We start from the raw sequence: 14,469 nt of genomic DNA, 5'->3' as shown, positions 1-14,469 counted from the left end.
GCTCAGGAATCCTCCTGGGAAATAACTTTAAGCCAGCCGCAGTAGGCTGAGCCTGGAGCAGGGCAGGACTGGGGAACTGGAGCCCGAGGAGCAGGGATGTTGAAGCTAAAGGGGGCTCTGCTTCCAGAACGAACAAAAGGACCTCTGAGAGGACATTTACTGAGGCACTAATTAGTTTGGCAGGAGCTCTGGACTCAGCATCTGAGCTGAGGGCTGGGAAGGGATAGTGGCCAGAGAAAATCTGAGGTTATAGCTGGACATGCCCGCACCCCAACCCAGCCTATTCTTGCCTCAGTCTGTGTGACGGGGAAGGAGCAGGCCATGTGGGGATGGTGGTCAGATTCACCCCCAGGAGTTGTGGGGTGCCTCTCCTTGAAGAATCTAGAGGAGGCAGGAGCATCTCCTGACAGGCTGGTGAGAGCTGGGCCGTGGAGAAGACGGAGGGTTTTCATGGAACAGCAGCTGAGAGGACACAGAGGCTCCAGGCAGCGGGAGATGGCATTGCCACCATGAGCGGGTGGGATGTGAGAGCACAGTTTGCTACCACCACCTTGGGGGAAGGAGACTAAGGTAGCACCACTGGTCCGGCGGACTGTCCTGTGCTGCCCAAGGGACACCTGGGTTCACATGAAAGCACCCGAGATTCCTGGGGGTGATTACTGGAGAGAGGAACCCCTGGAAAGGCTGGCTCTCCTGCCAGTGCTGGAGAAATGGGCTGCACACTCTACCGTGGGGACTTTGTATACTATCAGCGCAAGGGCTCTCTCTAGGAAACAAACAGGGGCTCCTGGCTCAGTCGGTTAAGCGTCTGCCTTTGGCTCAGGTCATGATCTCAGGGTCCTGGAATCGCGCCCCACATTGGCTCCCAGCTCAGTGGGGAGCCTGCTTCTCCCACTGCCTGCTGCTGCCCCTGCTTGTGCACGCTCTCTCTCTCTGACAAGTAAATAAATAAAATCTTTAAAAAACCAAAAAACAAAAAATCTCTTTAGTGCCTGGCTCAAGGCTGATGCTCAATAAATATTTGTTAAATGAATGATGACCCTTAATTGATTAATAAGGTGTAAGTTTGGAATTAACATCCATGCTCTTGGCATTGCACACGACCCTGTTACCCTGGGTTCTTGGCCCCGTTCATTTCTGTCAAGTCTGTACAAAGGTTCACATCGGGCCCAGCACCCCACCTTCCTGGCTTCCTGGGCTCCTTGCCCTGACCTTTTGCAGAGGCTGGGCCAGGGTGAGGAGACAGAGGGGGGACCTTTTCCCATGCCTGGCTGTGGGAGAAGGAGACAGAGGTAGGACAGCGTCCTCCCCAAACCCCGCCATCACTCTGCAGTTCCCAGAGTCTCACCCTCAAGACGCCCTCTTCCTCAAGGGAGCCCTCCCAGATTTCTGCCTTTTCAAAATCTGCCAAATTCCCACCTCCCAGGGCAGACATGAATTCAAATGTTTCATTTGTTTGGGTCATTTCGGTTCTCCTTTAATTGTTCTCAGTTCTCTGCACCTCAAACGTCCCAGTACCTTCAGCACACCACCCTCCTCCCTCAGAAGGCCTCAATCCGAGGCGGGAGACGGAACCCAGCCCTGGAAACTTCCATCTGCAGGAGGAGGCCGGTCACATACAACTACTGCGAGGCTTACAGATGGAATACGGGCGGGCTCATGAGCACCAGGCCCAAGCTCGGTGGGTTGAAAGCGTCCCCTCCTCCCGGACTGGGCCCCGGGGCTCCTGGCCCGGACAGTGGGGCTGCAGCGCCAGCTGGACGGACTCGCTGAGCCCCGGGCCCGCGGTCCCCCCGGCACTGCGCCCAATCCAGACGTCGGGCGGAGGCTGCGGGAGACGGCGGTGCGCCTGCGGGCCCATGGGGCGCGTGCGGAGCCGGGGGTCCCCCCGCGCGGACGGCGGGGCACGGAGGCGGCCGCAGGTCAGGAGCACGTCCAACAGCAGCAGCTTGAACAGCAGCAGCCGCAGCGCCCCCAGCCGCACGGCCTGGCCCCGCATCCCTGCGGGAGCGAGACGAGCGCTCAGGGCCCGGACGCCGGCTTCAGCCCCACCGGCCGAGAAGGTTCGCCGGGGAGGAGGGGCCTCGTCCTCTGCCGGCGCCGTTCCCCAAAGCCGGGGGAAGTCCTCCCTGTGTCTAACCTCTGCCTGGTAATAATAACACATACCCTCCTGGCCCTCATTTTATTTTATTCCCCCCAAAACCGGGGGGAAGCAGGCCAAGCAGGAATTAGCGTCTGACGCAGAGGAGAGTAACCAGCCCCATATTCTCTGTGCGGTGAGGGAGTGGAACCCAACTCAGGACTCTGTCTGGTGGGTGGTGGGACTGTCTACCACCCAGTCTCCCAAGGCTCTGATGCTGACACCATCCATCTGGGCTGCCCAAGGAGAGCTTCACGGAACCTTCTGTTAGCTGTCTCCCACACTTTTCAACTGGTGCCCAGGAATCAGTCTGGGGCAGAGGACCCACTCCCATTTACCCACGGGTAGGCCGAAGCCCAGGTTTGTCAGCGCCCCAACCCAGCAAGGCAGCATCTTCAGCGAGCACCCACCAAGCCCCCCCACCCCTCGCCCCCCACGAGTGGGACGGTCAGGCCAGATCCAAACAGGGTTCAAGATCCTGGTCCCCAGTACTCACCCCTGAGACGCTCCCAGAGGCAGGTCCTGGCTGAGGAAGCCTCTCCTGGCAGCCAAGGAGAAGAGAATGAGTGTTTGGGGATGGGCTCTGCCCTCCACCCAAGCTCTGTGCCCCAGGCCTGGCACAGAGACGCTGTGCACGGCAAGTTCGCGGCAGGAACCCCGGGCCCCTTTGCTACAATCCGTCTCAGGGACTCAGATCTTTCTCAGTCCTCGCTGTTCACTATTCTGTGCTCGGGGGCAGGGGCTGGGGAGGCTGAGGTCCTTCAGCGCTTTTAGACAAGGACTTGATTTTCCTACCACCCTTCTTTGAAAGGCAGGGCATTTATTCAGCAAACATTCCCGTTTGGAAGATGCCAAAAGTAAGTCATCTGGTAATAGTAATAGCTGGCTTTGGACGTGTCCCTTAAACATCTCTGTGCCTCTAAGATTGGGAAAATAGTATGACCTACTTCATGAATGTAAGGTGTTTTGGACAGTGCCTGGCACAGAGTAAACAGTAAGTAGATGATAGCATTTCATTATTCGATTACCATTTGGTTCTCCTAGGTAGGGTGTTATAGATAGGGTGATATAGATATTAACCTTAGGTACGTAAATCTAGATATTGACCCTAGGAAATAGGAGGGAGGCGGTCTTATTACCTCTTGGAAGCCATGCATCAGAGCCTGGATTTGAAGGAGATACTTGAGGTCTGGGTATTTGAAGGAGTTGCAAGTCCAGCACTCAGGGCCCTGAGGCCACCCTGCTCTGAGCCCACACATCACCTCATGCAGATCGTGGGCATGGGGACACCCTCCATGCCCCCACTGGAGCCTGCCCTGTCTCCCCCCATGTCCTGTCTCCAGCAGGTGTGGGAGGGGCAGGAAGCACCCACGGGGCCCAGGCTCCGTCCCCACCTGACAGCTGTAGGGGCCGTGTGCGCTGGCTGCGGCCGCCAGCCTCAGGCCCGGTGTGGCAGACCAAGTTTTCCCAGGCTGCCAGCTCCTCAGAGGGCAGAGAGAGCTGAGCCAAGCTAGTCCAGGTGCCGTCGGCCTCTGGGGAAGGGCCGTAGGTGAAGGCGTCCAGTGAGCTGCCATTGTCGGCTGAGAACCAGATGGGGCTCTCAAGGCCAGGGGGTGCGACATCGAGAACCAGGCAGACCACCAGCGTCTGCTGCTTCCCATCCACCAGCAGCGTGATTGGTGGGGCCAGGGAGGGGACGGGTGTGCCGCCCACACCTGTAAGAGAGCGCGCACCTGTGGGGGGCTGGTCTGTCCGTGCCAGCATCTCATAATGGGCTTCCATCCATCCAGCTGGGCTTGCTTCCACCATCCATCTCTCCTTGCATTTGCCCATCTAGTCATCCGTCCTTTCCCCAGCACCCATCTTTCCTACATCTATTCTTTCTACATTCGTCTGTCCGTCAGTCCTTGCTTCCAGGCCTCCATCCGTCCCTCACCCATCTATCCTATCTGAACCTATCTGTGCCCGGAACTGGGGGTAAAACACCGATGAAGACATTGGCCCCCGCCCTCAAGGAACTCAGTGCCACGGGGAGGACAGCAGATGCACAAACGAATCCTTGCAGTACCTTGCTGTGCTAGCCTCAGGACGGTAGTCACCGCTGGAGGGGGAGGGAAGGAAATAAGATCTGGAATGAGATCAAAGAGGGTTTTGAATGTATCTGTAACTTTTTGTTTCTTTTATCTGATTCAAATACGGCAAAATTTAAACCATTGGTTAATCTGAGTGGAATATGCATAGATGTTTATTGCATTATTCTCAGTTCTTTTCTGTAGCATTTTTTTTAAGATTTTATTTTTAAGTAATCTCTAAACTCAACGTGGGGCTCCAACTCACAACCCCGAGACGAAGAGTCCCGTGCTATACTGACTGAGCCAGCCAGGCGGCCCTCAAGTATTTTTTTTTTTTTAAAGATTTTATTTATTTATTCGACAGAGATAGAGACAGCCAGCCAGAGAGGGAACACAAGCAGGGGGAATGGGAGAGGAAGAAGCAGGCTCATAGTGGAGGAGCCTGATGTGGCTCGATCCCATAACGCCGGGATCACGCCCTGAGCCAAAGGCAGGCGCTTAACCGCTGTGCCACCCAGGCGCCCCCCTCAAGTATTTTTTAAAGAGCTTTATTCAGGGGTGCCTGGGTGGCTCATTTGGTTAGGCAACTGCCTTCAGCTCAGGTCATGATCCCGGGGTCCTGGGATCGAGCCTCCAGTTGGGCTCCCTGCTCAGCGGGGAGTCTGCTTCTCCCTCTGCCTCCGCTGCTCCCCCTGCTTGTGTGCGCTCTTGCTCTCTCTTTCTCACAAATAAATAAAGTCTTTTAAAAAAATTAAAGAGCTTTATTCAGATATAATTTCTACACTATACAATTCACCCATTTCAAGTGTATGTCTGTATTGTTTCATAGTTAAAAAAATAAAAATAAATCACGTGGGTACTGCAAACATCCACCCTGTATTTTCCAGGATAGTCCTGATTTTCCACAATCTTTTTCTTTTCAGTAAAGATGACAAAATATATAATAACCAAAATGTTATTCTTGAATAGTTGGATATTTTTTCATATAAATAAAATCTCAGAGGCTAAAACCCACAGACAGGGGCGCCCAGGTGGCACAGTTGGTTAAGTGTCCAACTCGGTTTCGGCTCAGGTCATGATCTCAGGGTCATGAGATCATCAGATCTGCACACAGCTCGGAGTCCGCTTGATAGACTCTCTCCTTCTCCCTCTGCCCCCCTCAAATACATAAATAAAATCTTAAAGAATAAAACCTCACAAATTCACACCTTGAGTTAAATGCAGCCAGGCTAAAGAAACACCCCAAAGTGCAGGAAAGGACGCCAGAGAATCCTATGGGGACATTGGGAGGGGGGTGCTCAGGAAAGGTTTCTTGAAGGTCAAAGAACAGATCTAGAAGCATGTGGACGGTAAGTAGCCTACCGAGGATTTGAACTCAGGTCTCTGACTCCTGCTCCCATAGATGACTGCACTTGGAAGGATGACTAAGATTTTGCTACATGACGCAGTGAATCAAGCCTGGGACATGGCCTCAGGCAGAGCTGGTTGGACTCCTGACTTGTCTGCTTAATTTACTGAGTCTTAATTGCTGCATCAGTATAACGAGGTTAATAGCACCAGCCCAGTAAAATTGTGAAGAATAAAGATCATGAATGACAAACACCTCGGCAGTAAGTATTATTATTATCTACACTAATATTAATAAGACATGGCAAACAAAGGGAATAGAGGAAGGACCCTCGACCTCCTGAGTCTTTTCAGTTGTACGGATAGAGACACTCCCCAGGCTGAGTTTAGCATGTGCCTCCTCCGTGAAGCTGCCCAGGATTGCTTCTCCTCACCCCGCCTGCTTCCTTCTCAGAGCTCAGACCTCTTGCCATGGGCTCTCCCTGCTCCACGTGGATGGGGTTTATCTTCCTAGCAAAGGAGAGCTTGTGAGAATACTGGGGGCCAGCTTCAGATCAAGAAGATGACCTTCCCCCACCACATACATGCGAACATGCACGTGCTTCTAGATGAAGCTGGAATTCTGTCCTCTAAACACAAGTCCTTTGACTCCATCCTTGATCTTTGAAGAACTGAGGGTAATACCCTTGGGAAGTCCCTGGGCCCTCGTGACCTCCCCTGAGAGCCCACTGAGAAGGGGGAGCAGGGAGTGAACAGGAGACATCAGAGTAGGGCGACCTGAGGGCAGGAGGCGGGGACAGGAAGGACAGGAGAGGACCTCACAATGTTGCCCGTGTCCCAGCCCTGGCAACCCCATCCCCACCCTCCCTGGATGTCTTTCCGGCTGCAAGGCAGAATAAGATGGGGAAGGAAATGGTGGGCTTATGGTGAGACCCTCCCCGGGGACCCAAAGAGCTCTTTCCTGCCTTCCCGCACCCCACCCCTACCCGGGGAGGACCAGACCTAGGGAGTGGGCTTGGGCAAACTAATGGGACACAGAGAGGGCTGCAGAGAGGGGGCTCACCTGTGGGCAGGGCCGGACACCCGAGGGCCAGGAGAAGCAGCAGCCAAGTCCAGGCCATGGCCCTCCCGAGAGGGGAGGCAGGACCCAGCTGCAGAGCCCGGCTGTGGGCTGCGGCGGGAGGCGCCCGCAAGACTGCCTCCCAGGCCACAGGCCCAGCTGCTCCTCGGCTGCTCCACCGCTGAGCCCCAGCCGTTTCCCCCAGGGAGGAGCCCCCCCACCCCCGCCTCCACCCTGGCCCTCAAACCCAGTTCTCTCCCAGGGGCCGGGATCACAAGGTGCCACTCCCACACCCGACTCCCTCCTGTAGAGCTCAGCGCTGTCTGCAGAGCCTTTCCCCAGTCACTGGCTCTGCCATCTACAGGACGCAGGGCACCAGGCAGTACGTAAGGCCTCACGTTCAGCCCGTCCTTGTAACTGCTGTGAGCTCCACGTCACAGGTGAGGCCAGGGAGGCTCAGAGAGATTGAGTGACCTGCTCAAGGCCTCACAGCTGGCAGGTGGCAGAGTCGGGGCTTGAACCATCTCCTGATGGCTGGCCTTCCTATAGCCAAAAAGCCCCATGCGCTTATTTCCCTGTGGTTACAACACCCCACACCCACACATTTAAAAATACAATTTATTTCTTAGAGCAGTTTCAGGTTTACCTTGAAATTTAGGGGAAGTTTTGGAGATTTCCCATATATTCCCTGCCTCTTTCCTTGCACCCCTTTTAAAAATAAACTTTTGGGATGGGGCACTGGGTGGCTCAGTTGGTTGGGCATCTGCCTTCGGCTCAGGTCATGATCCCAGGGTCTGGGATTGAGCCCCACATCGGGCTCCCTGCTCAGGGTGGGGAGCCTGTTTCTCCCTCTGCCTCTGCCATTCCCCCCACTTGTGCTCTCTGGCTGTCTCTACCTCTCTGTCAAATAAGTTTAAAAAAAATCTTTAAAAAATAAAATAAACTCTTGGGACGCCTGGGTGGCTCAATGGGTTAAACATCTGCTTTTGGCTCAGGTCATGATCCCAGGACCCTGGGATCGAGCCCTGCATCAGGTTCTCTACTCACTGGGGAGCCTGTTTCTCCTTCTGGCCCTCCCCTTGCTAGTGCTCTCTCTCTTTCTCTCTTTCTGACAAATAAATAAAATCTTAAAAAAAATAAAAAAAAAAACTCTTTCAGGGGTGCCTGGCTGGCTCAGTCGGTAGAGCTTGATCTTGGGGTTGTAAGTTTGAGCCCCACATTGGGTGTAAAGATTACTTAAAATGAAATCTAAAAAAGAAAACCTCTTTCTAAATGCTGTTTTCAGTGACTCGAAAACTAAATTTTAGCTATAGCTGTCATTTTGACTCTGCAACTTCACATCTAGGTATATACCCTAATGAAATGATAAGACAAAGATTTATGCCCAAAAATATTCTTCGAGGTATTATATTCAACAAACAAGAGAAACAATGTAATTGCTCAATGGTAGGGGAAGGGCTAAATGAATTAATGTTTGGTTTATCTGTATTAATGGATATAATAGAGCAGCTTTTAAACGTTGTTTTTTAAAAATTTTAATTATTTATTTGAGATAGAGCGAGAGTGAGAGAGAGCGAGCGCACATGAGGAGGGGGGAGGGGCAGAGGGAGAAGCAGGCTCTCTCTGGGGCAGGGAGCCCACTCCAGGCTCAATCCCAGGACACTGAGATCATGACCTGAGCCAAAGGCAGACACTTAATGGACTGAGCCATCCAGGAGCCCTGAAAGCAAACCAAATATTAACAAGAATTATCTCTGCATGTTAGAATTGTGGACAGTTTTAATTTTCTTCTTTATAATTGTTTATCTTTCAAAGTTTCTACCATGAACTTGTACTATTTTAAAAACTGGGAAAATAAATATTATTTTTAAAAACTTCAGACGTACTGTAGTTTACTTGGCAATTTCCTTATTGTTAGACACTTGGGTTTTCCAGTTTGGAGCAATGAATATCTTTTTCATAAAGTATTTTCCAAATTCACCCTTATTTCCTTAAAAAAATATATCACCTTGAAGTCCTCTGTGATGTTTGTTTGTTTTTTGCTTAACTTAAAACTTTTTTTTTCAGTTGTGGTAAAGTACACTCAACATGAAATTTACCAACTTAACCATTTTTAAGTGTACAGTTTAGCGGTAGTGAGTACATTCACATTGTTGTTAGAACATCACCACCGTCCATCTCTAGAATTATTTTCATCTCGTAAAACTGAAACTCTGTCCTCATTAGACACTAACTCACCATTCTGTCTCCCTCCAGGCCCATGGCAACCACCATTCTGTTTTCTGTCTCTATGAATTTGTTGTTTTTTTTTTTTTAAGATTTTATTTATTTATTTGACAGAGATAGAGACAGCCAGCGAGAGAGGGAACACAAGCAGGGGGAGTGGGAGAGGAAGAAGCAGGCTCACAGCGGAGGAGCCTGATGTGGGGCTCGATCCCATAACGCCAGGATCACGCCCTGAGCCGAAGGCAGGCACTTAACCGCTGTGCCACCCAGGTGCCCCTGTCTCTATGAATTTGACTACCTTGGTAAAGTGGAATCATACAGAATTTGTCATTTTGTGCCTCGCTTATTTCACATAGCATAATGTCATCAACCATGTGTGGCAAGTGTCAGAATTTCCTTCTTTTTTGTAGGGCCAAATAATATTCCATTGTACGTATATACTGATGTAGGAAGAGACGTTAGGTTTGAAGCCGAAAGCCAAGAAAGAATTCTTGAGAAGTCTTTGGTACGGAACGGTGATTTTATTAAAGCACAGGGACAGGGCCCGTGGGCAGAAAGAGCTGCAATGGGGTTATGAGGAGTGGCCCATTCTATACTTTCAAGTTGGAAGCGGTTAGGGATAGCATAAGTCTCTAAGGAATTTTGGAAGCAAGGTTTCCAGAACCTTGAGAGGGCTAGCTATTGTTGGGAAAAGGTCATTTATCACCGTCTAATAAAACCTTAGTCATGAGACCCTTCAGATGTGTATCGGTGGGCCATACGCTTGGGGGATGATTGCCAACATGTATGTTGGGGGGTGTAGAGATAAAAGAAATTTCTAAAGGAACTTGTATACATTAGAGTGGGCTTACAGGATTCTGGGGATGGGTGGTGGGGCTAGGATTGCCTTTTGTCGTTAGCAAAGTGTCAACATCAGAGGCAGTGGAGTCCCTAGAGGAATGTCACTCTGCCTGTTTCAAGGACTTGTCAATGGGCTGTAGGTAGTGAGGAAATGTAATAATTTCTCTTCTGCCTTTGCTCCCCACATCCTATACTGCATTTGGCTTCTTATCCATTATCTCTCAATGGTCATTTCTCAATGGTTGCTTCCATGTTTTAGCTATTGTCAATGATGCTGTTGTGAACATGGGTGTACAGATATCTCTTCAAGCTCTGCTTTCAATCCTTTTTGTATATATACCCAGAAGTGGAATTTCTTGATCACATGATAACTTTGTTTTTGATTTTTTGAGGAACTGTCATACTGTTTTCCAGAGCAGCTGGACCATTTCGTATTCCTGCAACCGTGTACAAGGGTTCCAATTTCTCTATATCCTTGCCAACACTTGTGATTTTTTTTAAATAGTGGCCATCCCAGGGAGGGTGAAGTGTTATCTCACTGTGACTTCAATCTGCATTTCCCTAACGATTAGTGTAGTGGTGTGGGGCATCTAAGCCTACCTGATAAACATCTTTTATACTAATTTATATTCCACCACCACGTATGAAAGGCCACGTTGTCCCCCCAGCATTTGGCATTCCTTAAAAAAACAAAACAAAAATCCTAATCTATTCAGTTAAAAAACGGTACCTCATTTCTCCGATCACAACATTCTTGGCTCATTTCCTTGTTTCCTTCATTGTATTGTTTATTGCCCTCTTGCCGTCCTAGTGTTTTACTAATTTTTGTAAGAGCTTTCACATAGCAACCATACCAATCCTGGTATATTGCACTTGCTGAAGCCATTCCTAATTCATTGGCTACTTTTAATTTCACTTTTTTCCCCAGGGGCCCTGGGTGGCTCAGTTGGTTAAGCGGTTAAGCGTCTGGCCTCGGCTCAGGTCATGATCTTGGGGTCCCGGGATCCAGCCCTACATGGGGGCTCTCCGCTCAGTGGGGAGTCTGCTTCTCCCTCCCACTCTATCTCTGGGCTCTCTCTCTCTCTCAAATAATTTTTTAAAAAATCTTTTAAAAAATTTCACTTTTTCTCTTAACTGACGATTTTTTGTTTTGTATAAACCGACGCATCCATTTTTCCTAATGGGAATTGCCTCATCCCTGTCAAGTCTAGAAAAGCCCTTCCCCTGCTAGAGAACCCATACATTCTACTGTCTTTTTGTGCCTGTGAAGTTTAATCCCCACGACCCCACCACCGTTTAACACTATCAGGGATTAATTTTGGTGTAGGATAGAAGATATGCGTCTAAATTTCGTTTCCCCCCTAAAGATCTAATCAGTGATCCCAGGATTACTAATTGAATAATCCTTCCTGTCCCTATTATTTGTGAAACATTCTCTACGTTAATATCTTTTATGTTGGCGGGTTTATTTCTTCCTGGCTCCCCGACTTCTTTATTCTGGTGCCAGCCTCACCCCATTTCCGTAGGGACGGTTGCTTTAATAGTGTGTCGATTGCACCCTCTGACGTGGGGTGGGAGCCCCGGCGCGGGCCGGGCTCCCACCTCCCTTTCGCTCAGGGCGGCTTGGAGGCCTGGGGAGCCACGTGTTCCCAGGCGCAGCCGGCGCCCAGGTGCGCTCGGTCCGCGCGGGCTCCCCCCGGGAGGGGGCTGGGGAGGCAGGTGTCCCTAACGACTCTCCCGCCCTCCAGCCTGGGGAGGTGCTGGCTCGGGCTCCGTTACCACATTACAGATGGCGAAGGAGCCCTCTGGCCTCTTTAGGGTTTGAAGACCTTCCCCGGGATGGGGAGGCAGGATTGGGGGGGGGCCTGCCGGCTCAGCTATGCTTCCACTGGCCCCCTCCCCGCTCCCAGCCGCAGGACGGCTTGCAAGCTTTCCTTGCCCGCTCTCTCATAGGTACCCTCCTTCCAGGACCCCCAAGACTCTCCCCCTGAGGCCACAGTCTTGCTGACCCTAAAGATGCCTTGCCCAGGGCGGAGAGGTCGCCCCGACACGCCGGCCTTGAATCTCAGAGCTGAAATCCTTCTCTGAGCTCCTCACTTGGGATTAAAGCTGCCATTTGCTCACCCGCTGCTAAGAGCCAGGTTCTGTTCACAGACGTCTCATTCGATCCCCTCCATCACCCTATCAGGTGTCTGCATCCCTGTTTCCAGTTGGGGAAACAGACTCAGGAAAAGACAGTTATATAGCTGAAGATTCCTTCGCAGCAAGCACTGGAGCTGGGAGCTCACTCCAGGGACCAGCGTGCTCACAGGTCTCTCCCCTGGATTCCTTTTAGGAGCTTGTCCAATCGGAGTACCCATCTGAGTGCCTGGCACACAGCAGATTATCCTTGTCTCCCCCTTTTTTGTCAAATGGACAGATAGAAAACCAAGGGCCCTTCTAAATTGAGATGAGCTGCATAGGACGTGAAAAAGAAACTTAAGGAAAAGTAGTAGTGGTTATTGGAAAAAGACCGCCGTTACGACCAAGCGATTACTGATTGTGAATCTGACCCATCCAATTAGAAGACTGCAACCAGAGGGGCAGATCTGTGTGTGTGTGTGTGTGTGTGCGTGCACGTGCACTGACGTAGCAAGGAAAGGTCTCCTCCAGTTAATACTGACAGGGCTATCTACTTCACCGGTCAGATAAAAATCCTAGCAGGATAGTTATAATACAAAATAAAAATCACCTGAATGTTCAGTAACGGGAGAGTAGCTAAGGGGGCGCCTGGGTGGCTCAGTCGGTTAGGCGTGGCTGCCTTTGGCTCAGGTCATGATCTCAAGGTCCTGGGATCAAGCCCCGAGTGAGGCTCCCTGCTCAGCCGGGAGCCTGGTCCTCCCTCTCCCTCTGCTCCTCCCCTGGCCCATGCACACCCTTGCGTTGGCCTCTCTCCTTCTCTCCTATATCAAAAAAACCCAAAAACAAAACCAAAAAACCCCAAGGAAGTAGCTGAGTAAACTAGGGTGACTTTATTTGATGAAATATTATGCAGGTCTTAAAATAGCCTTGTCATTTACTGGTGTCTGTTTTATGCCAGGAATTGGGGCTGGACAAAAAGAGATGCTCCCAGCCGTCAAGCAAGGAGACAGGCCCACAAACAGATAAGGGACTTGGAGCGTGAGAGACACCATGACTGAAGTGAGTGAGTGAGTGAGTGAATGAGTGAGTGTGTGTGTGCAGGGGTAGAGACTGCGGTCTTGGGAGAGGGAGGTCATCCTTCTGGAGTTGGTGTGAGCATTAGGAAAAGTGATTTAGGAAGATGACACCCTGAGCCAAGTCTTGATTCTTTCTGAAGAGTTGATGATGACGTGGGAAAGTGTTTCAGTCATGATGCCAATTTAAAGAGGATTAAAAGATGCATATATGAAAAAAAAAAAAGAAAAAAACCCGATGCATATATGTAGCATGACCTAACGTTCAGGGAGCCACCACCCGCTTTGGCTTGCTTCACACCAAGTTTAATTTACATGAGAAAGAATTTAGAGAGATTTATCTTGCATAGACTATTGTTATTTTGGGTTTTCTGATGCTCACTGCCAAAACTAACCCTAACTCAAAGACATACTGTATGTCCCAGGGTCCTAGCAGGAACACAGATGGGGAATTGGAAGAGAATTTAGTAAAAGGACTATTTAGGGGCGCCTGGGTGGCTCAGTCAGTTAAGCATCTGCCTTCGGTTTATGTCGTGATCCCGGGGTCCTGGGATCGAGCCCTGCATTGGACTCCCCACTCAGTGTGTAGTCTGCTTCTCCCTTTCCCTCTGCCCCTCCCTCCACTCATGTTGTCTCTCTCCCTCAAATAAATAAATGAAATATTTTAAAAAAAGGACTATTTATAAAGGTGTGGGTAGGGTATGGAGGAATGGCTGAAACAGCACCCCACAGCTATAAGGTGGGGTGTCAGCACCTGAGGTCTGACAAGGGGAGGTGGGGGATCACTTACAGGCACCCAGAGCCAGAGAGAGCTGTGTGGAGAGGGTGCCTGGCAACAGCTGCCACCTTCAGTTAATGGACATGGTTGGTGTTGCTCTGGCAGCTAGGAAAGTGGGAGAATACATTCCCTGACTTGGGCACCCTCCCATCTGCTGACCCCGGCTGTTGCCCCCCTTGGCTGAATCCATGTGGAGGGTGTAGGAATCCTTTGGTGCAGTTCAGCTTCCCAGAGCACAGCGCTGGGGGGGGGGTGTGGGGTGGTTCTGAAGCGCCTCTTATCTTTTGTCCAGATGAAAAACCCATGCCCCCAGCACAGGGGACACACAGTGTCCCATCAGCTACTATGTCAGGGAGTGGGGATGTCTGTGCGACCATCCTGCCACTGAAACCTAAAATGTTAGCCACCACCAGTGTTCTTTACTAAGTTAGCAGGGGAGAACTGGGAGTTACAAGGCCTAAGTTCAACTCACACCTGCCTGCTTTCACCCCCAGTGACACATTCTCCCTATTCTTTGCCAGCACCAGATTCTTTACCTGGTGGGTGGCTCAAACTTTTTTTTTAAGGTTTTATTTGTTTATTGGACAGAGAGAGACAGCGAGAGAGGGAACACAAGCAGGGGGAGTGGGAGAGGGAGAAGCAGGCTTCCCGCCGAGCAGGGAGCCCGATGCGGGGCTCGATCCCAGGACCCTGGGATCATACCTGAGCTGAAGGCAGATGCCTAACGGCTGAGGGGTGGCTCAAACTTTTATTGCTAGAGGGTCTGAGTCCCTAGGCGGCCTTGACTTTGTCAGGCTGCTGAAGTTTCCCGT

General features: G+C 50.8%; 1 protein-coding gene across 1 annotated transcript; it reads right to left on the bottom strand.

The window, feature by feature from the left end:
• Positions 1 to 1,366: 1,366 nt before the first annotated feature.
• Positions 1,367 to 6,815, bottom strand: PTCRA (pre T cell antigen receptor alpha). Its single transcript, XM_034647808.1, has 5 exons — positions 6,623 to 6,815; positions 4,209 to 4,268; positions 3,535 to 3,855; positions 2,637 to 2,681; positions 1,367 to 2,001 (listed from the first exon to the last, which is right to left on the bottom strand). Exons 1-5 carry the CDS (start codon positions 6,678 to 6,680, stop codon positions 1,658 to 1,660), a joined length of 828 nt encoding a protein of 275 aa, XP_034503699.1. The 5' UTR covers positions 6,681 to 6,815; the 3' UTR covers positions 1,367 to 1,657.
• Between the last annotated feature and the right edge of the window lie 7,654 nt (positions 6,816 to 14,469).

The sequence above is a fragment of the Ailuropoda melanoleuca genome, chromosome 19 (genome assembly GCF_002007445.2).
Source record: "Ailuropoda melanoleuca isolate Jingjing chromosome 19, ASM200744v2, whole genome shotgun sequence".
Classification (NCBI taxonomy): Eukaryota; Metazoa; Chordata; class Mammalia; order Carnivora; family Ursidae; genus Ailuropoda; species Ailuropoda melanoleuca.
The sequence above is the reverse complement of the archived record's forward strand: the minus strand, read 5'-3'. Positions and strand labels throughout refer to the sequence as shown.

What these genes read in the sequence shown, in the direction of transcription:
- PTCRA (XM_034647808.1), bottom strand. Translation starts at nt 6,680, where the DNA reads ATGGCCTGGACTTGGCTGCTGCTTCTCCTGGCCCTCGGGTGTCCGGCC. An exon ending in ACGGCCCCTACAGCTGTCAG is followed by an intron (nt 2,682 to 3,534) that starts GTGGGGACGGAG and finishes CTTGGCTGCCAG; the next exon opens with GAGAGGCTTCCTCAGCCAGG. An exon ending in CCTCTGGGAGCGTCTCAGGG is followed by an intron (nt 2,002 to 2,636) that starts GTGAGTACTGGG and finishes TCGCTCCCGCAG; the next exon opens with GGATGCGGGGCCAGGCCGTG.